Source organism: Salvelinus fontinalis, chromosome 6, assembly GCF_029448725.1.
Source record: "Salvelinus fontinalis isolate EN_2023a chromosome 6, ASM2944872v1, whole genome shotgun sequence".
NCBI lineage: Eukaryota > Metazoa > Chordata > Actinopteri > Salmoniformes > Salmonidae > Salvelinus > Salvelinus fontinalis.
In genome coordinates, this window is record NC_074670.1 from 84,464,159 (window position 1) to 84,488,871 (window position 24,713).

The window sequence follows — 24,713 nt, forward strand, 5'->3', positions numbered from 1 at the left end:
TGTGGAGGCTATATACAGGGGGTACCGGTACAGGGTCAATGTGGAGGCTATATACAGGGGGTACCGGTACAGAGTCAATGTGGAGGCTATATACAGGGGGTACCGGTACAGAGTCAATGTGGAGGCTATATACAGGAGGTACCGGTACAGAGTCAATGTGGAGGCTATATACAGGGGGAACCGGTACAGAGTCAATGTGGAGACTATATACAGGTGGTACCGGTACAGAGTCAATGTGGAGACTATATACAGGGGGTACCGGTACAGAGTCAATGTGGAGGCTATATACAGGGGGTACCGGTACAGAGTCAATGTGGAGGCTATATACAGGGGGTACCGGTACAGAGTCAATGTGGAGGCTATATACAGGGGGTACCGGTACAGAGTCATTGTGGAGGCTATATACAGGGGGGTACCGGTACAGAGTCAATGTGGAGGCTACATACAGGGGGTACCGGTACAGAGTCAATGTGGAGGCTATATACAGGGGGTACCGGTACAGCGTCAATGTGGAGGCTATATACAGGGGGTACCGGTACAGAGTCAATGTGGAGGCTATATACAGGGGGTACCGGTACAGAGTCAATGTGGAGGCTATATACAGGGGGTACCGGTACAATGTGGAGGCTATATACAGGGGGTACCGGTACAGAGTCAATGTGGAGGCTATATACAGGGGGTACCGGTACAATATGGAGGCTATATACAGGGGGTACCGGTACAGAGTCAATGTGGAGGCTATATACAGGGGGTACCGGTACAGAGTCAATGTGGAGGCTATATGCAGGGGGTACCGGTACAGGGTCAATGTGGAGGCTATATACAGGGGGTACCGGTACAGAGTCAATGTGGAGGCTATATACAGGGGGTACCGGTACAGAGTCAATGTGGAGGCTATATACAGGGGGAACCGGTACAGAGTCAATGTGGAGACTATATACAGGGGGTACCGGTACAGAGTCAATGTGGAGACTATATACAGGGGGTACCGGTACAATTTGGAGGCTATATACAGGGGGTACCGGTACAGAGTCAATGTGGAGGCTATATACAGGGGGTACCGGTACAGAGTCAATGTGGAGGCTATATACAGGGGGTTCCCGGTACAGAGTCAATGTGGTGGCTATATACAGGGGGTACCGGTACAGAGTCAATGTGGAGGCTATATACAGGGGGAACTGGTACAGAGTCAATGTGGAGGCTATATACAGGGGGTACCGGTACAATGTGGAGGCTATATACAGGGGGTACCGGTACAGAGTCAATGTGGAGGCTATATACAGGGGTTACCGGTACAATGTGGAGGCTATATACAGGGGGTACCGGTACAGAGTCAATGTGGAGGCTATATACAGGGGGTACCGGTACAGAGTCAATGTGGAGGCTATATACAGGGGGTACCGGTACAGAGTCAATGTGGAGGCTATATGCAGGGGGTACCGGTACAATGTGGAGGCTATATACAGGGGGTACCGGTACAGGGTCAATGTGGAGGCTATATACAGGGGGTACCGGTACAGAGTCAATGAGGAGGCTATATACAGGGGGAACCGGTACAGAGTCAATGTGGAGACTATATACAGGTGGTACCGGTACAGAGTCAATGTGGAGGCTATATACAGGGGGTACCGGTACAGAGTCAATGTGGAGGCTATATACAGGGGGTACCGGTACAGAGTCATTGTGGAGGCTATATACAGGGGGTACCGGTACAGAGTCAATGTGGAGGCTATATACAGGGGGTACCGGTACAGAGTCAATGTGGAGGCTATATACAGGGGGTACCGGTACAGCGTCAATGTGGAGGCTATATACAGGGGGTACAGGTACAGAGTCAATGTGGAGGCTATATACAGGGGGTACCGGTACAGAGTCAATGTGGAGGCTATATACAGGGGGTACCGGTACAATGTGGAGGCTATATACAGGGGGTACCGGTACAGAGTCAATGTGGAGGCTATATACAGGGGGTACCGGTACAATATGGAGGCTATACACAGGGGGTACCGGTACAGAGTCAATGTGGAGGCTATATACAGGGGTACCGGTACAGAGTCAATTTGGAGGCTATATACAGGGGGTACCGGTACAGAGTCAATGTGGAGGCTATATACAGGGGGTACCGGTACAGAGTCAATGTGGAGGCTATATGCAGGGGGTACCGGTACAGGGTCAATGTGGAGGCTATATACAGGGGGTACCGGTACAGAGTCAATGTGGAGGCTATATACAGGGGGAACCGGTACAGAGTCAATGTGGAGACTATATACAGGTGGTACCGGTACAGAGTCAATGTGGAGACTATATACAGGGGGTACCGGTACAGAGTCAATGTGGAGGCTATATACAGGGGGTACCGGTACAGAGTCAATGTGGAGGCTACATACAGGGGGTACCGGTACAGAGTCAATGTGGAGGCTATATACAGGGGGTACCGGTACAGCGTCAATGTGGAGGCTATATACAGGGGGTACCGGTACAGAGTCAATGTGGAGGCTATATACAGGGGGTACCGGTACAGAGTCAATGTGGAGGCTATATACAGGGGGTACCGGTACAATGTGGAGGCTATATACAGGGGGTACCGGTACAGAGTCAATGTGGAGGCTATATACAGGGGGTACCGGTACAATATGGAGGCTATATACAGGGGGTACCGGTACAGAGTCAATGTGGAGGCTATATGCAGGGGGTACCGGTACAGAGTCAATGTGGAGGCTATATACAGCGGGTACCGGTACAGAGTCAATGTGGAGGCTATATACAGGGGGAACCGGTACAGAGTCAATGTGGAGACTATATACAGGGGGTACCGGTACAGACTCAATGTGGAGACTATATACAGGGGGTACCGGTACAATTTGGAGGCTATATACAGGGGGTACCGGTACAGACTCAATGTGGAGGCTATATACAGGGGGTACCGGTACAGAGTCAATGTGGAGGCTATATACAGGGGGTACCGGTACAGAGTCAATGTGGTGGCTATATACAGGGGGTACCGGTACAGAGTCAATGTGGAGGCTATATACAGGGGGAACTGGTACAGAGTCAATGTGGAGGCTATATACAGGGGGTACCGGTACAGAGTCAATGTGGAGGCTATATACATGGGGTACCGGTACAATGTGGAGGCTATATACAGGGGGTACCGGTACAGAGTCAATGTGGAGGCTATATACAGGGGGTACCGGTACAATGTGGAGGCTATATACAGGGGGTACCGGTACAGAGTCAATGTGGAGGCTATATACAGGGGGTACCGGTACAATGTGGAGGCTATATACAGGGGGTACCGGTACAGAGTCAATGTGGAGGCTATATACAGGGGGTACCGGTACAGAGTCAATGTAGAGGCTATATATAGGGGGTACCGCTACAGAGTCAATGTGGAGGCTATATACAGGGGGTACCGGTACAGAGTCAATGTGGAGGCTATATACAGGGGGTACCGGTACAGAGTCAATGTGGAGGCTATATACAGGGGGTACCGGTACAGAGTCAATGTGGAGGCTATATGCAGGGGGTACCGGTACAATGTGGAGGCTATATACAGGGGGTACCGGTACAGGGTCAATGTGGAGGCTATATACAGGGGGTACCGGTACAGAGTCAATGTGGAGGCTATATACAGGGGGTACCGGTACAGAGTCAATGAGGAGGCTATATACAGGGGGAACCGGTACAGAGTCAATGTGGAGACTATATACAGGTGGTACCGGTACAGAGTCAATGTGGAGGCTATATACAGGGGGTACCGGTACAGAGTCAATGTGGAGGCTATATACAGGGGGTACCGGTACAGAGTCAATGTGGAGGCTATATACAGGGGGTACCGGTACAGAGTCAATGTAGAGGCTATATATAGGGGGTACCGCTACAGAGTCAATGTGGAGGCTATATACAGGGGGTACCGGTACAGAGTCAATGTGGAGGCTATATACAGGGGGTACCGGTACAGAGTCAATGTGGAGGCTATATACAGGGGGTACCGGTACAGAGTCAATGTGGAGGCTATATGCAGGGGGTACCGGTACAATGTGGAGGCTATATACAGGGGGTACCGGTACAGGGTCAATGTGGAGGCTATATACAGGGGGTACCGGTACAGAGTCAATGTGGAGGCTATATACAGGGGGTACCGGTACAGAGTCAATGAGGAGGCTATATACAGGGGGAACCGGTACAGAGTCAATGTGGAGACTATATACAGGTGGTACCGGTACAGAGTCAATGTGGAGGCTATATACAGGGGGTACCGGTACAGAGTCAATGTGGAGGCTATATACAGGGGGTACCGGTACAGAGTCATTGTGGAGGCTATATACAGGGGGTACCGGTACAGAGTCAATGTGGAGGCTATATACAGGGGGTACCGGTACAGAGTCAATGTGGAGGCTATATACAGGGGGTACCGGTACAGCGTCAATGTGGAGGCTATATACAGGGGGTACCGGTACAGAGTCAATGTGGAGGCTATATACAGGGGGTACCGGTACAGAGTCAATGTGGAGGCTATATACAGGGGGTACCGGTACAATGTGGAGGCTATATACAGGGGGTACCGGTACAGAGTCAATGTGGAGGCTATATACAGGGGGTACCGGTACAATATGGAGGCTATACACAGGGGGTACCGGTACAGAGTCAATGTGGAGGCTATATACAGGGGTACCGGTACAGAGTCAATTTGGAGGCTATATACAGGGGGTACCGGTACAGAGTCAATGTGGAGGCTATATACAGGGGGTACCGGTACAGAGTCAATGTGGAGGCTATATGCAGGGGGTACCGGTACAGGGTCAATGTGGAGGCTATATACAGGGGGTACCGGTACAGAGTCAATGTGGAGGCTATATACAGGGGGTACCGGTACAGAGTCAATGTGGAGGCTATATACAGGGGGAACCGGTACAGAGTCAATGTGGAGACTATATACAGGGGGTACCGGTACAGAGTCAATGTGGAGACTATATACAGGGGGTACCGGTACAATGTGGAGGCTATATACAGGGGGTACCGGTACAGAGTCAATGTGGAGGCTATATACAGGGGGTACCGGTACAGAGTCAATGTGGAGGCTATATACAGGGGGTACCGGTACAGAGTCAATGTGGAGGCTATATACAGGGGGTACCGGTACAGAGTCAATGTGGAGGCTATATACATGGGGTACCGGTACAGAGTCAATGTGGAGGCTATATACAGGGGGAACCGGTACAGAGTCAATGTGGAGACTATATACAGGGGGTACCGGTACAGAGTCAATGTGGAGGCTATATACATGGGGTACCGGTACAATGTGGAGGCTATATACAGGGGGTACCGGTACAGAGTCAATGTGGAGGCTATATACAGGGGGTACCGGTACAATGTGGAGGCTATATACAGGGGGTACCGGTACAGAGTCAATGTGGAGGCTATATACAAGGGGTACCGGTACAGAGTCAATGTGGAGTCTATACACAGGGGGTACCGGTACAGAGTCAATGTGGAGGCTATATACAGGGGGTACCGGTACAGAGTCAATGTAGAGGCTATATATAGGGGGTACCGCTACAGAGTCAATGTGGAGGCTATATACAGGGGGTACCGGTACAGAGTCAATGTGGAGGCTATATACAGGGGGTACCGGTACAGAGTCAATGTGGAGGCTATATACAGGGGGTACCGGTACAGAGTCAATGTGGAGGCTATATGCAGGGGGTACCGGTACAATGTGGAGGCTATATACAGGGGGTACCGGTACAGAGTCAATGTGGAGGCTATATACAAAGGGTACTGGTACAGAGTCAATGTGGAGGCTATATACAGGGGGTACCGGTACAGGGTCAATGTGGAGGCTATATACAGGGCGTACCGGTACAGAGTCAATGTGGAGGCTATATACAGGGGGTACCTGTATAGAGTCAATGTAGAGGCTATATACAGGGGGTACCGGTACAGAGTCAATGTAGAGGCTATATACAGGGGGTACCGGTACAGAGTCAATGTAGAGGCTATATACAGGGGGTACCGGTACAGAGTCAATGTGGAGGCTATATGCAGGGGGTACCGGTACAGGGTCAATGTGCAGGCTATATACAGGGGGTACCGGTACAGAGTCAATGTGGAGGCTATATACAGGGGGTACCGGTACAGAGTCAATGTGGAGGCTATATACAGGGGGAACCGGTACAGAGTCAATGTGGAGACTATATACAGGTGGTACCGGTACAGAGTCAATGTGGAGACTATATACAGGGGGTACCGGTACAGAGTCAATGTGGAGGCTATATACAGGGGGTACCGGTACAGAGTCATTTTTGAGGCTATATACAAGGGGTACCGGTACAGAGTCAATGTGGAGGCTATATACAGGGGGTACCGGTACAGAGTCAATGTGGAGGCTATATGCAGGGGGTACCGGTACAGGGTCAATGTGGAGGCTATATACAGGGGGTACCGGTACAGAGTCAATGTGGAGGCTATATACAGGGGGTGCCGGTACAGAGTCAATGTAGAGGCTATATACAGGGGGTACCGGTACAGAGTCAATGTAGAGGCTATATACAGGGGGTACCGGTACAGAGTCAATTTAGAGGCTATATACATGGGGTACCGGTACAGAGTCAATGTGGAGGCTATATGCAGGGGGTACCGGTACAGGGTCAATGTGGAGGCTATATACAGGGGGTACCGGTACAGAGTCAATGTGGAGGCTATATACAGGGGGTACCGGTACAGAGTCAATGTGGAGGCTATATACAGGGGGAACCGGTACAGAGTCAATGTGGAGACTATATACAGGGGGTACCGGTACAGAGTCAATGTGGAGACTATATACAGGGGGTACCGGTACAGAGTCAATGTAGAGGCTATATACAAGGGGTACCGGTACAGAGTCAATGTAGAGGCTATATACAGGGGGTACCGGTACAGAGTCAATGTGGAGGCTATATGCAGGGGGTACCGGTACAGGGTCAATGTGCAGGCTATATACAGGGGGTACCGGTACAGAGTCAATGTGGAGGCTATATACAGGGGGTACCGGTACAGAGTCAATGTGGAGGCTATATACAGGGGGAACCGGTACAGAGTCAATGTGGAGACTATATACAGGGGGTACCGGTGCAGAGTCAATGTGGAGACTATATACAGGGGGTACCGGTACAGAGTCAATGTGGAGGCTATATACAGGGGGTACCGGTACAGAGTCAATGTGGAGGCTATATACAGGGGGTACCGGTGCAGAGTCAATGTGGAGACTATATACAGGTGGTACCGGTACAGAGTCAATGTGGAGGCTATATACAGGGGGTACCGGTACAGAGTCAATGTGGAGGCTATATACAAAGGGGTACCGGTACACAGTCAATGTGGAGGCTATATACAGGGGGTACCGGTACAGAGTCATTGTGGAGGCTATATACAGGGGGTACCGGTACAGAGTCAATGTGGAGGCTATATACAGGGGGTACCGGTACAGAGTCAATGTGGAGGCTATATACAGGGGGTACCGGTACAGAGTCAATGTGGAGGCTATATACAGGGGGTACCGGTGCAGAGTCAATGTGGAGACTATATACAGGTGGTACCGGTACAGAGTCAATGTGGAGGCTATATACAGGGGGTACCGGTACAGAGTCAATGTGGAGGCTATATACAGGGGGTACCGGTGCAGAGTCAATGTGGAGACTATATACAGGTGGTACCGGTACAGAGTCAATGTGGAGGCTATATACAGGGGGTACCGGTACAGAGTCAATGTGGAGGCTATATACAAGGGGGTACCGGTACAGAGTCAATGTGCGGGGGCACCGGTGTCAAGGTAATATGTACATGTAGGTAGTTATTTATTTAGTTATTTAAATGACTATGCCTAGATAATAACAGAGAGCAGCAGCAGCGTAGAAGGGGGTGGGGGGGGGGGAAATGCAAATAGTCTGGGTAGCCATTTGATTGGCTGTTCAGGAGTCTTATGGCTTGGGGGTAGAAGCTGTTTAGAAGCCTCTTGGACCTAGACTTGGCGCTCCGGTACCGCTTGCCGTGTGGTAGCAGAGAGAACGGTCTATGACTAGGGTGGCTGGAGTCTTTGACAATTTTTGGGCCTTCCTATGACACCGCCTGGTATAGAGGTCCTGGATGGCAGGACGCTTTGCCCCATGTACTGGGCCATACGCACTACCCTCTGTAGTGCCTTGCGGTCCGAGGCCAAGCAGTTGCCATACCAGGCAGTGATGCAACCCGTCAGGATGCTCTCGGTGGTGCTGCTGTAGAACCTTTTTAGGATCTCAGGACCCATGCCAAATCTTTTTTAGTCTCCTGAGGGAGAATAGGCTTTGTCGTACCCTCTTCACGACTGTCTTGGTGTGTTTGGACCATTCTAGTTTGTTGGTGATGTGGACACCAAGGAATTTGAAGCTCTCAACCTGCTCCACTACAGCCCCGTCGATGAGAATGGGGACGTGCTCGGTCCTCCTTTTCCTGTAGTCCACAATCATCTCCTTTGTCTTGATCACGTTGAGGGAGAGGTTGTTGTCCTGGCACCACACGGTCAGGTCTCTGACCTCCTCTCTATCGGCGTTAGTCATTGTGTTTCTATCTTCTCAGACCGGTACTATACTGAACAAATATATAAATGCAACATGCAACAATTTCAACAATTTCACTTTTTAAAAATGTTTTTGCGTGAATTTATGGATTTCACATGACTGGGTATAGGCCCACCCACTGGGGAGCCAGGCCCAGCCAATCAGAATGAGTTTTTCCCCACAAAAGGGCTTTATTGCAGACATAAATACTCCTCAGCACCCCCTCTACCCCCCTCAGACGATCCTGCAGGTGAAGAACCCGTATGTGGAGGTCCTGGACTGGCGTGGTCAGATGTGGTCTGCGATTGTGAGGCCGGTTGGACGTCCTGCCAAATTCTCTAAAACGATGTTGGAGGCGGTTTATGGTAGAGAAATGAACATAAAATGATCTGTAAACAGCTCTTGCTGACATTCCTGCAGTCAGCATGCCAATTGCACGCTCCCTCAAAACTTGAGACATCTGTGGCATTGTGTTGTGTGACCAAACGGCACATTTAAAAAGGCCTTTTATTGTCCCCAGCACAAGGTGCACCTGTGTAATGATCATGCTGTTTAATCAGCTTCTTGATATGCCACATCTGTCAGGTGGATGGATTATCTTGTCAAGGGAAAAATGCTCACTAACAGGGATGTAAACAAATTGATGCACAACATTTCAGAGAAATAAGCTTTTTGTGCTTATGGAAAGTTTTTTTTAAAGAAACATCAGTCATCTCAACATGTTACTGGTGGTGTTTCTAGATTCTCAGACGTGTGTTAAACATCAGTCATCTCAACATGTTACTGGTGGTGTTTCTAGATTCTCAGACGTGTTAAACATCAGTCATCTCAACATGTTACTGATGGTGTTTCTAGATTCTCAGACGTGTGTTAAACATCAGTCATCTCAACACAATGAACTGAGTTTGAACGGGTCATTATTCTGGATCTGCCCAGAAATGGTGTCATTGTTGAGAAGTCATGTGATGTGCAGTGGAACCTATGACGAGGCAGAGATTAGAGAGAGAATTCCTTTTTCTTTCTTCAGGTTTGTGCGTTACTAGGCAAAGTAGATTAGCCAATAACATCCTGGTTTTTGATTGGTTGAAAACAGGCTGCTACCATTTGACATTTACCTACAGTTTTTTTTATGCCATTAAATCATTTTATTTGTATAATATTATTTATTTTTTCATATTTAATGAAAGTTATTGTACTGTAATATAATTATTCTCCTCTCTATTTCTGTCTAGTTTCCAGTTTGTCAGTTTATAATTTAATCATGCACATTGTTCTCATAGAAGGCTAAATACATTTTGTTGTACAGTAAAATTAAGAATTAAGAATTATAAAGATATTGAATTGAACCTGCGCTTGTCATTCAGCAACAGCTCTTTATTTCTGCTTTAGTTACAGTATTACTATTCATCTACATTCCTGTTACTTCCCATAAATCCTGGTTGTGATGTCACGTGTCCTCCCTCTCCGGCCTCTAGGTCACCAGGCTGCTCGTTATGGAGCACACCTGTCACCATCGTTACGCTCACCTGTCACCATCGTTACGCTCACCTGTCACCATCGTTACGCGCACCTGTCACCATTGTTACGCGCACCTGTCACCATCGTTGGGCGCACCTGTCACCATCGTTGGGCGCACCTGTCACCATCGTTACGCTCACCTGTCACCATCGTTACGCGCACCTGTCACCATCGTTACGCACACCTGTCACCATCGTTACGCTCACCTGTCACCATCGTTACGCACACCTGTCACCATCGTTACGCACACCTGTCACCATCGTTAGGCACACCTGTCACCATCGTTGCACGCACCTGTCACCATCGTTACACGCAGCTGTCACCATCGTTACGCACACCTGTCACCATCGTTACGCACACCTGTCACCATCGTTACGCACACCTGTCACCATCGTTACGCTCACCTGTCACCATCGTTACGCTCACCTGTCACCATCGTTGCACGCACCTGTCACCATCGTTACACGCAGCTGTCACCATCGTTACGCTCACCTGTCACCATCGTTACGCACACCTGTCACCATCGTTACGCACACCTGTCACCATCGTTACGCACACCTGTCACCATCGTTACGCTCACCTGTCACCATCGTTACGCACACCTGTCACCATCGTTACGCTCACCTGTCACCATCGTTACGCACACCTGTCACCATCGTTAGGCACACCTGTCACCATCGTTACGCACACCTGTCACCATCGTTACGCTCACCTGTCACCATCGTTACACGCAGCTGTCACCATCGTTACGCACACCTGTCACCATCGTTACGCACACCTGTCACCATCGTTACGCACACCTGTCACCATCGTTACGCTCACCTGTCACCATCGTTACACGCAGCTGTCACCATCGTTACGCACACCTGTCACCATCGTTACGCACACCTGTCACCATCGTTACGCTCACCTGTCACCATTGTTACGCACACCTGTCACCATTGTTACACACACCTGTCACCATCGTTACGCGCATTATGCCACTCACCTGGACTCACATCACCTCCCTGATTACCTTCCCTATGTCTGTCACTCCCTTTGGTTCCTTCCCCAGGCGTCATTGTTTCTGTGTCCATTCTGTGCGTTGTTCGTGTTTCTTGTTTGTGTACTACGTTGTGTTTATTTATTAAAACACTCTCACTCGCTGAACTTGCTTCCCGGACTCTCAGCGCACATCGTTACAGTTGGAGGATACCAGAGTTCCTGCTTATTCCGTCTTGAATCCCGGGAATTCTAAAAACAGGATTTCTGGGAAAAGGAAACAGAATTTTGCAACCCTAATCCAGTCCATGGTGTATATTTGACAGATGAAACAGGTTGGAACAGTATATATATATATATATATTACTGTACATTTAAGGAGTAAAATCCACAATGATTTGAACAACTCATGTGTTGACGTGGTTTATAACAATGACTGACGTGGCAAAGTGTCAGTAGCAGTATGTTGTAATAGATCCTGGTTTCAAGTCTTAGTGTACAGTGTATCCATGTAGTGTTTACCAGAGCTCCCTATAGCAGCCTTCCTGGAGCTGTCTACGTTACACTCCCGTCATTGGTGGCTTTCAACATTCTTCGCCTGCCTGTCATTGGTGGCTTCAGGTCCTGAACGGCTGCTCTTCTCCAAAGCTGTGTCCCAAATGGCACCCTGTTCCAAACGTAGTGCTCATAGGGCTCTGGTCACCCATAGGGCTCTGGTCTAAAGTAGTGCACTATATAGGGAATAGGGCTCTGGTCTGAAGTAGTGCACTATATAGGGAATAGGGCTCTGGTCACCCATATGGCTCTGATATAAAGTAGTGCACTATGTAGGGAATAGGGCTCTGGTCACCCATAGGGCTCTGGTCTAATGTAGTGTACTATGTAGGGAATAGGGCTCTGGTCACCCATATGGCTCTGATATAAAGTAGTGCACTATGTAGGGAATAGGGCTCTGGTCACCCATAGGGCTCTGATATAAAGTAGTGCACTATGTAGGGAATAGGGCTCTGGTCTGAAGTGGTGCACTATGTAGGGAATAGGGCTCTGGTCTGAAGTAGTGCACTATGTAGGGAATAGGGCTCTGGTCTGAAGTAGTGCACTATATAGGGAATAGGGCTCTGGTCACCCATATGGCTCTGATACAAAGTGGTGCACTATATAGGGAATAGGGTGCCGTAGGGCTCTGGTCTAAAGTAGTGCACTATATAGGGAATAGGGTGCCGTAGGGCTCTGGTCTAAAGTAGTGCACTATATGGTGCCATTAGGGACACCCTCATGAAGTCATGCCCCCTGCCCTCCTACACCACATTGACAGAGACACCCTTCCCCTATATTTAGCAATGAGCTGCACTTGATGCCAGACAGACCAGAAAGTCAAGCTTATTGGCCAGCTGCCCTGTCAATCACCTCAACCAGGCTGGGGAGATGGGCCAGGGGCTCTCATAGCAGACGTTAGAGAGTGCCCTCAGCCCTGGGCCAAATGTAACCCCGGGGGATAGAGGGAGGGGATAGAGGGAGGGAGAGTTGGTCTTGGCTAGCAGCAGTATCAGTAGCAGCGGTGTTCAGCTGGTTGGAAGGGAGAGAGGGTCGGAGAGGAACTCTAGGAGTGAAGACAGGGAGAGAGGGTCGGAGAGGAACTCTAGGAGTGAAGACAGGGAGAGAGGGTCGGAGAGGAACTCTAGGAGTGAAGACAGGGAGAGAGGGTCGGAGAGGAACTCTAGGAGTGAAGACAGGGAGAGAGGGTCGGAGAGGAACTCTAGGAGGGAAGACAGGGAGAGAGGGTCGGAGAGGAACTCTAGGAGCGAAGACAGGAGTGTGTTGGTGTGTCCCGTAGTGGGGAACGGTCTTGTTGTGGCCAGAGCTGGTCTGGTGTTTCCTGTCCTTTCAAGGGCATTCCATCTGCTGAGACCTGGACAGGAGAGAGAGCGGCCAGGAGCAACCAGCCACATAGGCCTCACTGGGTTGGAGAGAGAGAGAGAGGGACGGGGGAGGAGGGAGAGACACAGAAGGAAGGAGGGTACGAGGGGAGCCACATGGTCTCAGTCCCACAGAGAGCTACTCTTCTGGGGACAGTAGACTGACAAGGTAGGTACCTCCATATTCTACTTTCTGTTTCAGACTAACACTCTGGATTACTGTGTCTGGTACTGTTAGGACTTGGCCCCGTAACACAGAAAGGTGGGGACTTGGCCCCGTAACACAGAAAGGTGGGGACTTGGCCCCGTAACACAGAAAGGTGGGGACTTGGCCCCGTAACACAGAAAGGTGGGGACTTGGCCCCGTAACACAGAAAGGTGGGGACTTGGCCCCGTAACACAGAAAGGTGGGGACTTGGCCCCGTAACACAGAAAGGTGGGGACTTGGCCCCGTAACACAGAAAGGTGGGGACTTGGCCCAGTAACACAGAAAGGTGGGGACTTGGCCCCGTAACACAGAAAGGTGGGGACTTGGCCCCGTAACACAGAAAGGTGGGGACTTGGCCCCGTAACACAGAAAGGTGGGGACTTGGCCCCGTAACACAGAAAGGTGGGGACTTGGCCCCGTAACACAGAAAGGTGGGGACTTGGCCCCGTAACACAGAAAGGTGGGGACTTGGCCCAGTAACACAGAAAGGTGGGGACTTGGCCCCGTAACACAGAAAGGTGGGGACTTGGCCCCGTAACACAGAAAGGTGGGGACTTGGCCCCGTAACACAGAAAGGTGGGGACTTGGCCCCGTAACACAGAAAGGTGGGGACTTGGCCCAGTAACACAGAAAGGTGGGGACTTGGCCCCGTAACACAGAAAGGTGGGGACTTGGCCCCGTAACACAGAAAGGTGGGGACTTGGCCCCGTAACACAGAAAGGTGGGGACTTGGCCCAGTAACACAGAAAGGTGGGGACTTGGCCCAGTAACACAGAAAGGTGGGGACTTGGCCCCGTAACACAGAAAGGTGGGGACTTGGCCCCGTAACACAGAAAGGTGGGGACTTGGCCCAGTAACACAGAAAGGTGGGGACTTGGCCCCGTAACACAGAAAGGTGGGGACTTGGCCCCGTAACACAGAAAGGTGGGGACTTGGCCCCGTAACACAGAAGGGTGGGGACTTGGCCCAGTAACACAGAAAGGTGGGGACTTGGCCCCGTAACACAGAAAGGTGGGGACTTGGCCCCGTAACACAGAAGGGTGGGGACTTGGCCCCGTAACACAGAAACACAACACACATCATGGTAAGAGTCCTCCCGAATACCAAGTATGAAAATCAGTTTGAAATATATTGTGAAAAATTCTGAAATATATATTTTATTCTCTACTAATTCTCATTATTTGAGAGGTTGAATAGGTACTCTAAATGAGTAACGTATCAGATGTAAATGATTACAGTGTTGAGGACTCTGAATGAACCCCGGTGTTGAAAAGTTATATGCAGGTATGGTTTGGTTGTATTACAGAAGTGGAAACGGTCCTTGATCGTTTGCTCTTTCCCACAACGTACAGTAGCAGCATCAATCGCACCAACTGATTCCCCTGTTAAACCTGTTGCTTACAGTCCAAACTCAGTAATGGATAATATCTACTATCTGTCTGTAATGACTGTTAGACTGGATCTAGTCTCTAGTTATAACTAAATACTGTCTATTTCCTACAGTCTGTAATGACTGTTAGACTGGCTCTAGTTATAACTAAATACTGTCTATTTCCTACAGTCTGTAATGACTGTTAGACTGGCTCTAGTCTCTAGTTATAACTAAATACGGTCTAATTCCTACAGTCTGTAATGACTGTTAGACTGGCTCTAGTCTCTAGTTATAACTAAATACTGTCTAATTCCTACAGTCTGTAATGACTGTTAGACGGGCTCTAGTCTCTAGTTATAACTAAATACTGTCTAATTCCTACAGTCTGTAATGACTGTTAGACTGGCTCTAGTCTCTAGACACACACAGACCTCTCTCTATACTATCCCTGGCTACAACCTGCTGTCCTGCTGTCCACACTCCAAATATACCCAATCCTAAATGTAACATAAACCTGTCTGAGTCACTACCTGCCCTGTAGTCAGAGGTGTGAAGACACACACATGCACGCGCACGCGCGCACACACACACACACACACACACACACACACACACACACACACACACACACACACACACACACACAGAGAGAGCAGCTTGGGATACTCCTTTGATCTTGGCCCTCCTGTTGTGAGTCAGTCTAGTGAAAGACAGGGACACTCAGCACGTTGAGGATAGTTGTCTCCTGTTGTGAGTCAGTCTAGTGAAAGACAGGGACACTCAGCACGTTGAGGATAGTTGTCTCCTGCTGTGAGTCAGTCTAATGAAAGACAGGGACACTCAGCACGTTGAGGATAGTTGTCTCCTGCTGTGAGTCAGTCTAGTGAAAGACAGGGACAGGGACACTCAGCACATTGAGGATAGTTGTCTCCTGTTGTGAGTCAGTCTAGTGAAAGACAGGGACACTCAGCACGTTGAGGATAGTTGTCTCCTGCTGTGAGTCAGTCTAGTGAAAGACAGGGACACTCAGCACATTGAGGATAGTTGTCTCCTGTTGTGAGTCAGTCTAGTGAAAGACAGGGACACTCAGCACATTGAGGATAGTTGTCTCCTGTTTTGAGTCAGTCTAGTGAAAGACAGGGACACTCAGCACGTTGAGGATAGTTGTCTCCTGCTGTGAGTCAGTCTAGTGAAAGACAGGGACACTCAGCACGTTGAGGATAGTTGTCTCCTGCTGTGAGTCAGTCTAGTGAAAGACAGGGACACTCAGCACGTTGAGGATAGTTGTCTCCTGCTGTGAGTCAGTCTAGTGAAAGACAGGGACAGGGACACTCAGCACGTTGAGGATAGTTGTCTCCTGCTGTGAGTCAGTCTAGTGAAAGACAGGGACAGGGACACTCAGCACATTGAGGATAGTTGTCTCCTGTTGTGAGTCAGTCTAGTGAAAGACAGGGACACTCAGCACGTTGAGGATAGTTGTCTCCTGCTGTGAGTCAGTCTAGTGAAAGACAGGGACACTCAGCACGTTGAGGATAGTTGTCTCCTGCTGTGAGTCAGTCTAGTGAAAGACAGGGACAGGGACACTCAGCACGTTGAGGATAGTTGTCTCCTGTTGTGAGTCAGTCTAGTGAAAGACAGGGACACTCAGCACGTTGAGGATAGTTGTCTCCTGTTGTGAGTCAGTCTAGTGAAAGACAGGGACAGGGACACTCAGCACGTTGAGGATAGTTGTCTCCTGCTGTGAGTCAGTCTAGTGAAAGACAGGGACAGGGACACTCAGCACGTTGAGGATAGTTGTCTCCTGCTGTGAGTCAGTCTAGTGAAAGACAGGGACAGGGACACTCAGCACGTTGAGGATAGTTGTCTCCTGCTGTGAGTCAGTCTAGTGAAAGACAGGGACAGGGACACTCAGCACGTTGAGGATAGTTGTCTCCTGCTGTGAGTCAGTCTAGTGAAAGACAGGGACACTCAGCACGTTGAGGATAGTTGTCTCCTGCTGTGAGTCAGTCTAGTGAAAGACAGGGACAGGGACACTCAGCACGTTGAGGATAGTTGTCTCCTGCTGTGAGTCAGTCTAGTGAAAGACAGGGACAGGGACACTCAGCACGTTGAGGATAGTTGTCTCCTGCTGTGAGTCAGTCTAGTGAAAGACAGGGACAGGGACACTCAGCACGTTGAGGATAGTTGTCTCCTGCTGTGAGTCAGTCACTAGTTTATCAGGGTATAATAACAAACACTGCAGTTCACTAGTTTATATAGTGTCAAAGGACACACAGGTGTCTGTATTCATGGCCGGGTGTGGGCTGATATCATTGGTTAATTCGCAGATATAAAAATAACATACCATAAACATGAATGGATAGCATACGATCATAGATATAGTTTGATACATTAACTAGTCTCTCTCTCTCCTCCAGACACATTAACTAGTCTAGTCTCTCTCTCTCCTCCAGACACATTAACTAGTCTCTCTCTCTCCTCCAGACACATTAACTAGTCTCTCTCTCCTCCAGACACATTAACTAGTCTAGTCTCTCCTCCAGACACATTAACTAGTCTCTCTCTCCTCCAGACACATTAACTAGTCTCTCTCTCCTCCAGACACATTAACTAGTCTCTCTCTCCTCCAGACACACTAACTAGTCTCTCTCTCCTCCAGACACATTAACTAGTCTAGTCTCTCTCCTCCAGACACATTAACTAGTCTAGTCTCTCTCTCTCCTCCAGACACATTAACTAGTCTAGTCTCTCTCTCCTCCAGACACATTAACTAGTCTAGTCTCTCTATCTCCTCCAGACACATTAACTAGTCTAGTCTCTCCTCCAGACACATTAACTAGTCTCTCTCTCCTCCAGACACATTAACTAGTCTCTCTCTCCTCCAGACACATTAACTAGTCTAGTCTCTCCTCCAGACACATTAACTAGTCTAGTCTCTCTCCTCCAGACACATTAACTAGTCTAGTCTCTCTCTCCTCCAGACACATTAACTAGTCTAGTCTCTCTCTCCTCCAGACACATTAACTAGTCTAGTCTCTCTCTCCTCCAGACACATTAACTAGTCTAGTCTCTCTCTCTCCTCCAGACACATTAACTAGTCTCTCTCTCTCCTCCAGACACATTAACTAGTCTCTCTCTCCTCCAGACACATTAACTAGTCTAGTCTCTCTCTCTCCTCCAGACACATTAACTAGTCTAGTCTCTCCTCCAGACACATTAACTAGTCTCTCTCTCTCCTCCAGACACATTAACTAGTCTAGTCTCTCCTCCAGACACATTAACTAGTCTAGTCTCTCTCCTCCAGACACATTAACTAGTCTCTCTCTCCTCCAGACAGATTAACTAGTCTAGTCTCTCTCTCCTCCAGACACATTAACTAGTCTTGTCTCTCTCTCCTCCAGACACATTAACTAGTCTAGTCTCTCTCTCCTCCAGACACATTAACTAGTCTAGTCTCTCTCTGCTCCAGACACATTAACTAGTCTAGTCTCTCTCTCCTCCAGACACATTAACTAGTCTAGTCTCTCTCTCCTCCAGACACATTAACTAGTCTAGTCTCTCTCTCTCCTCCAGACACATTAACTAGTCTAGTCTCTCTCTCCTCTAGACACATTAACTAGTCTAGTCTCTCCTCCAGACACATTAACTAGTCTAGTCTCTCTCTCCTCCAGACACATTAACTAGTCTAGTCTCTCTCTCTCCTCTAGACACATTAACTAGTCTAGTCTCTCCTCCAGACACATTAACTAGTCTAGTCTCTCTCTCCTCCACACATTAACTAGTCTAGTCTCTCTCTCTCCTCCAGACACATTAACTAGTCTCTCTCTCCTCCAGACACATTAACTAGTCTCTCTCTCTCTCCTCCAGACACATTAACTAGTCTAGTCTCTCTCTCTGCTCCAGACACATTAACTAGTCTAGTCTCTCTCTCTCCTCCAGACACATTAACTAGTCTCTCTCTCTCCTCCAGACACATTAACTAGTCTAGTCTCTCTCTCTCCTCCAGACACATTAACTAGTCTAGTCTCTCTCTCTCCTCCAGACACATTAACTAGTCTAGTCTCTCTCTCTCCTCCAGACACATTAACTAGTCTAGTCTCTCTCTCTCCTCCAGAAAGATTAACTAGTCTAGTCTCTCTCTCCTCCAGACACATTAACTAGTCTAGTCTCTCTCTCCTCCAGACACATTAACTAGTCTAGTCTCTCTCTCTCCTCCAGACACATTAACTAGTCTCTCTCTCCTCCAGACACATTAACTAGTCTCTCTCTCCTCCAGACACATTAACTAGTCTAGTCTCTCTCTCCTCCAGACACATTAACTAGTCTAGTCTCTCCTCCAGACACATTAACTAGTCTAGTCTCTCTCCTCCAGACACATTAACTAGTCTAGTCTCTCTCTCCTCCAGACACATTAACTAGTCTAGTCTCTCCCCTCCAGACACATTAACTAGTCTAGTCTCTCTCTCCTCCAGACACATTAACTAGTCTAGTCTCTCTCTCTCCTCCAGACACATTAACTAGTCTAGTCTCTCCTCCAGACACATTAACTAGTCTAGTCTCTCTCCTCCAGACACATTAACTAGTCTAGTCTCTCTCTCCTCCAGACACATTAACTAGTCTAGTCTCTCTCTCCTCCAGACACATTAACTAGTCTAGTCTCTCTCTCCTCCAGACACATTAACTAGTCTAGTCTCTCTCCTCCAGACACATTAACTAGTCCCTCTCTCTCCTCCAGACACATTAACTAGTCTCTCTCTCTCCTCCAGACACATTAACTAGTCTAGTCTCTCTCCTCCAGACACATTAACTAGTCTCTCTCTCCTCCAGACACATTAACTAGTCTAGTCTCTCTCTCTCCTCCAGACACATTAACTAGTCTAGTCTCTCTCTCTCCTCTAGACACATTAACTAGTCTAGTCTCTCTCTGCTCCAGACACATTAACTAGTCTCTCTCTCCTCCAGACACATTAACTAGTCTAGTCTCTCTCTCCTCCAGACACATTAACTAGTCTAGTCTCTCTCTCTCCTCCAGACACATTAACTAGTCTCTCTCTCCTCCAGACACATTAACTAGTCTAGTCTCTCTCTCTCCTCCAGACACATTAACTAGTCTAGTCTCTCTCTCTCCTCCAGACACATTAACTAGTCTAGTCTCTCTCTCTCCTCCAGACACATTAACTAGTCTAGTCTCTCTCTCTCCTCCAGACACATTAACTAGTCTAGTCTCTCTCTCCTCCAGACACATTAACTAGTCTAGTCTCTCCCCTCCAGACACATTAACTAGTCTAGTCTCTCCTCCAGACACATTAACTAGTCTAGTCTCTCTCTCTCCTCCAGACACATTAACTAGTCTAGTCTCTCCCCTCCAGACACATTAACTAGTCTAGTCTCTCCTCCAGACACATTAACTAGTCTCTCTCTCCTCCAGACACATTAACTAGTCTAGTCTCTCTCTCCTCCACATATTAACTAGTCTAGTCTCTCTCTCTCTGCTCCAGACACATTAACTAGTCTAGTCTCTCTCTCTCCTCCAGACACATTAACTAGTCTAGTCTCTCCTCCAGACACATTAACTAGTCTCTCTCTCCTCCAGACACATTAACTAGTCTAGTCTCTCTCTCTCCTCCAGACACATTAACTAGTCTAGTCTCTCCTCCAGACACATTAACTAGTCTAGTCTCTCTCTCTCCAGACACATTAACTAGTCTAGTCTCTCTCTCCTCCAGACACATTAACTAGTCTAGTCTCTCCTCCAGACACATTAACTAGTCTCTCTCTCCTCCAGACACATTAACTAGTCTAGTCTCTCTCCTCCAGACACATTAACTAGTCTAGTCTCTCTCCTCCAGACACATTAACTAGTCTCTCTCTGCTCCAGACACATTAACTAGTCTAGTCTCTCTCTGCTCCAGACACATTAACTAGTCTAGTCTCTCTCTCTCCTCCAGACACATTAACTAGTCTAGTCTCTCTCTCCTCCAGACACATTAACTAGTCTAGTCTCTCTCTCCTCTAGACACATTAACTAGTCTAGTCTCTCTCTCCTCCAGACACATTAACTAGTCTAGTCTCTCTCTCTCCTCCAGACACATTAACTAGTCTAGTCTCTCTCCTCCAGACACATTAACTAGTCTCTCTCTCCTCCAGACACATTAACTAGTCTAGTATCTCTCTCTCCTCCAGACACATTAACTAGTCTCTCTCTCCTCCAGACACATTAACTAGTCTAGTCTCTCTCTCTCATCCAGACACATTAACTAGTCTCTCTCTCCTCCAGACACATTAACTAGTCTAGTCTCTCTCTCTCCTCCAGACACATTAACTAGTCTCTCTCTCCTCCAGACACATTAACTAGTCTAGTCTCTCTCTCTCATCCAGACACATTAACTAGTCTCTCTCTCCTCCAGACACATTAACTAGTCTAGTCTCTCTCTCTCCTCCAGACACATTAACTAGTCTCTCTCTCTCCTCTAGACACATTAACTAGTCTCTCTCTCTCCTCCAGACACATTAACTAGTCTAGTCTCTCTCTCCTCCAGACACATTAACTAGTCTCTCTCTCTCCTCCAGACACATTAACTAGTCTAGTCTCTCTCTCTCCTCCAGACACATTAACTAGTCTAGTCTCTCTCTCCTCCAGACACATTAACTAGTCTAGTCTCTCTCTCCTCCAAACACATTAACTAGTCTAGTCTCTCTCTCCTCCAAACACATTAACTAGTCTAGTCTCTCTCTCCTCCAGACACATTAACTAGTCTAGTCTCTCTCTCTCCTCCAGACACATTAACTAGTCTAGTCTCTCTCTCCTCCAGACACATTAACTAGTCTAGTCTCTCTCTCCTCCAAACACATTAACTAGTCTAGTCTCTCTCTCCTCCAGACACATTAACTAGTCTAGTCTCTCTCTCCTCCAAACACATTAACTAGTCTAGTCTCTCTCTGCTCCAGACACATTAACTAGTATGTCTGTCCCATGATCTTGCTACCATGTGGGACATGAACCCTCTCTCCCCGTACCCTTCGGTCTCTCTCTCCAGCCACATTTGTGATCTGTGGTTAGCTAGTATTTCTCTCTCCCTAAAGCCAGGGCTCTGATCTGTCACTTCCATGGGGGGACTAGAACCTGCTGTCTCTGTTTAAACTAGTCCCTCTCTCCCCTCGCTGTCCCTCCCTACAGCCACAGTAATCTGCTACTACAATGGGGGACTGGAACCTGCTGTCTCTGTTTAAACTAGTCCCTCTCTCCCCTCGCTGTCCCTCCCTACAGCCACAGTAATCTGCTACTACCATGGGGGGACTGGAACCTGCTGTCTCTGTTTAAACTAGTCCCTCTCTCCTCTCGCTGTCCCTCCCTACAGCCACAGTAATCTGCTACTACCATGGGGGGACTGGAACCTGCTGTCTCTGTTTAAACTAGTCCCTCTCTCCTCTCGCTGTCCCTCCCTACAGCCACAGTAATCTGCTACTACCATGGGGGACTGGAACCTGCTGTCTCTGTTTAAACTAGTCCCTCTCTCCTCTCGCTGTCCCTCCCTACAGCCACAGTAATCTGGTACTACCATGGGGGACTGGAACCTGCTGTCTCTGTTTAAACTAGTCCCTCTCTCCTCTTGCTGTCCCTCCCTACAGCCACAGTAATCTGCTACTACCATGGGGGACTGGAACCTGCTGTCTCTGTTTAAACTAGTCCCTCTCTCCTCTCGCTGTCCCTCCCTACAGCCACAGTAATCTGGTACTACCATGGGGGACTGGAACCTGTTGGGGAAGTTGTTGGAGAAAGCTCAGGAACACAGCACCGTAGTGGGAAAGGTCTGGCTCACGGTCCTCTTCATCTTTAGGATCTTGGTCCTGAGCGCCGCAGCAGAGAAGGTGAATAATTATGATTTAACACCTTTAAAAATACGTTTAGAGTTTCGTCAGCCATTGGAGTACAACCATACACACACTAAAAATGTATTTTATTTTTTAAATGCAACTTGTTATTTCCGTTGTGTTCCCGGTAGGTGTGGGGGGACGAGCAGTCGGGGTTCACCTGCGACACCAAGCAGCCTGGATGTGAGAACGTCTGTTATGACATCACCTTCCCCATCTCTCACGTCCGCTTCTGGGTCCTCCAGATCATCTTTGTCTCCACGCCCACCCTCATTTACCTGGGTCATATATTACACCTGGTGAGGATGGAGGAGAAACAGAAGCAGAGAGAGAAGGACGCAGAGCGGACCGGGGATAAACCACCCTTGCTGGAGACCAAGGCCTGTAAGGCCCCGGTGAGGGACGACAAGGGTAGGGTTCGACTGAAGGGGGAACTACTCAGGACCTACGTGTTCAACGTCATCTTCAAGACGCTGTTCGAGGTGGGCTTCATCGTCATGCAGTACCTGCTCTACGGCTTCCAGCTGCAGCCCATGTACACCTGTGACCGCTCGCCCTGCCCCAACACAGTCAACTGTTACATCTCCCGACCCACAGAGAAAACCATCTTTATCATCTTTATGCTAGTAGTGGCCATTTTGTCTCTGTTCCTCAACCTGATAGAGATGTACCACCTGGGGTCCACTAAGTGTCGCCAGGGCATCAAGTACCACCGGGAGGATCTGAGCTCAGACTCCAAGGAGCCCAGCGAGGTGGACGAGGCAGTACCCTACGCTCCCAGCTACGACCCCTACCACGGAGGCCAGCCAGCCTACCAGGTCCAGTCGGCATACCCTCCTGTCCCCAGCTACAACATGTCCCCTCTATCTGAGGAGACTGACTCCACCTACCAGCCCTACCACAACAAGGCAGCCTTCAAGCAGAACAGGGACAACTTGGCGGTGGAGAGGAGTGGCAGCAAGCAGCCGGACGAAGAGGGGGACTTGAAAGGGAAGAAAGGCGGAGGAGAAACGTGGGGGGGATCGGAGCCAGGTTCCCCATCTCTAGCCCGGGCTGGACGTAACGCTGCTAAACACGGCAACAACAAGACCAGAATAGACGATCTGAAGATCTGAGAGGGGCTTAGGTTGCTGTGACGATGTCTCGGGTTCCTGCCGAGGGTCTTATGTTGCTTGAAAAGCATTCTTAGGGGATCTGTCCCAAATGGCAACCTATTCCCTATTTGGTGCACTACCTTTGACCGAGGCCTGAGACAGTCCAGGGCTCCGGTCCAAAGTATATCACTATATAGGGAATAGAGTGCCATTTGGAACAGAGATGTGTCCAACAGACCCGAGGCCATCCTGCCCCCCGGTGGCCTGGTGGCTGGCAGAGCTTTGACTCACTGGGGGGGGAAATTACATTTGTAAGACACACAAATAAACTTTGAACGTTACGTTTGTAAAACACGATCTATGAAGGACAAATAAATTCACTGTTACGTTTGTAAAACACGATCTATGAAGGACAAATAAATTGACTGTTACGTTTGTAAAACACGATCTATGAAGGACAAATAAATTGACTGTTACGTTTGTAAAACACGATCAATGAAGGACAAATAAATTGACTGTTACGTTTGTAAAACACGATCAATGAAGGACAAATAAATTGACTGTTACGTTTGTAAAACACGATCTATGAAGGACAAATAAATTGACCGTTACGTTTGAAAACACGATCTATGAAGGACAAATGGGTTTCATAATAGCTGACGAACCGCGACGTCTAAAAAACTATTTTAGAAACCCCTTCTGGTCCTGGTCTCTACGTGGAATAGAAGGATTACGTCCTTTAAATACAACAACTATTATATTGAACATGTTTGTGAATTTCAGACTCTGGAGAATGAGAGGATATATTCGACATGTAGTTATTGAACGTGTTGTGTTACTGACGCTATATTGGGGAAAAGGATGTTATTTAACATTTGACCAAGTAAAAACATGTTTGAATCAAGATGTCATGGTTAATTTGTTTCTACGTGTCGAAGAATAATAACCCTGGATGCACTTTAACCTGTTGAGGACAGAGGGCGCTGTTTTCACTTTGTCTGAACCAAATGGTACTCTATTCTCTATAGGGTACACTACTTTGGACTAGGGTCCATAGAGTACACTACCTTGGACTAGGGACCGTAGAGTACACTACCTTGGGGACCATAGAGTACACTACCTTGGACTAGGGACCATAGAGTACACTACCTTGGGGACCATAGAGTACACTACCTTGGA

At 48.4% G+C, this 24,713-nt stretch overlaps 1 protein-coding gene across 2 annotated transcripts in view; it reads left to right on the plus strand.

Moving 5' to 3' along the window:
- Positions 1-24,438, plus strand: part of LOC129858556 (gap junction alpha-3 protein-like) — a 32,910-nt gene extending 8,472 nt beyond the window's left edge. Inside the window, exons 1-3 of one of the 2 annotated variants that reach the window (XM_055927878.1) lie at positions 11,573-13,157; positions 22,288-22,437; positions 22,572-24,438. In XM_055927878.1, the coding sequence (XP_055783853.1) occupies positions 22,309-22,437; positions 22,572-23,555 (1,113 nt within the window). In that variant the 5' untranslated portion in view covers positions 11,573-13,157; positions 22,288-22,308 and the 3' untranslated portion in view covers positions 23,556-24,438. Of the gene's footprint in view, positions 1-11,572; positions 13,158-22,287; positions 22,438-22,571 lie in introns of those variants that run through there. The other variant, XM_055927877.1, reaches the window with a different exon arrangement.
- Positions 24,439-24,713: the final 275 nt, after the last annotated feature.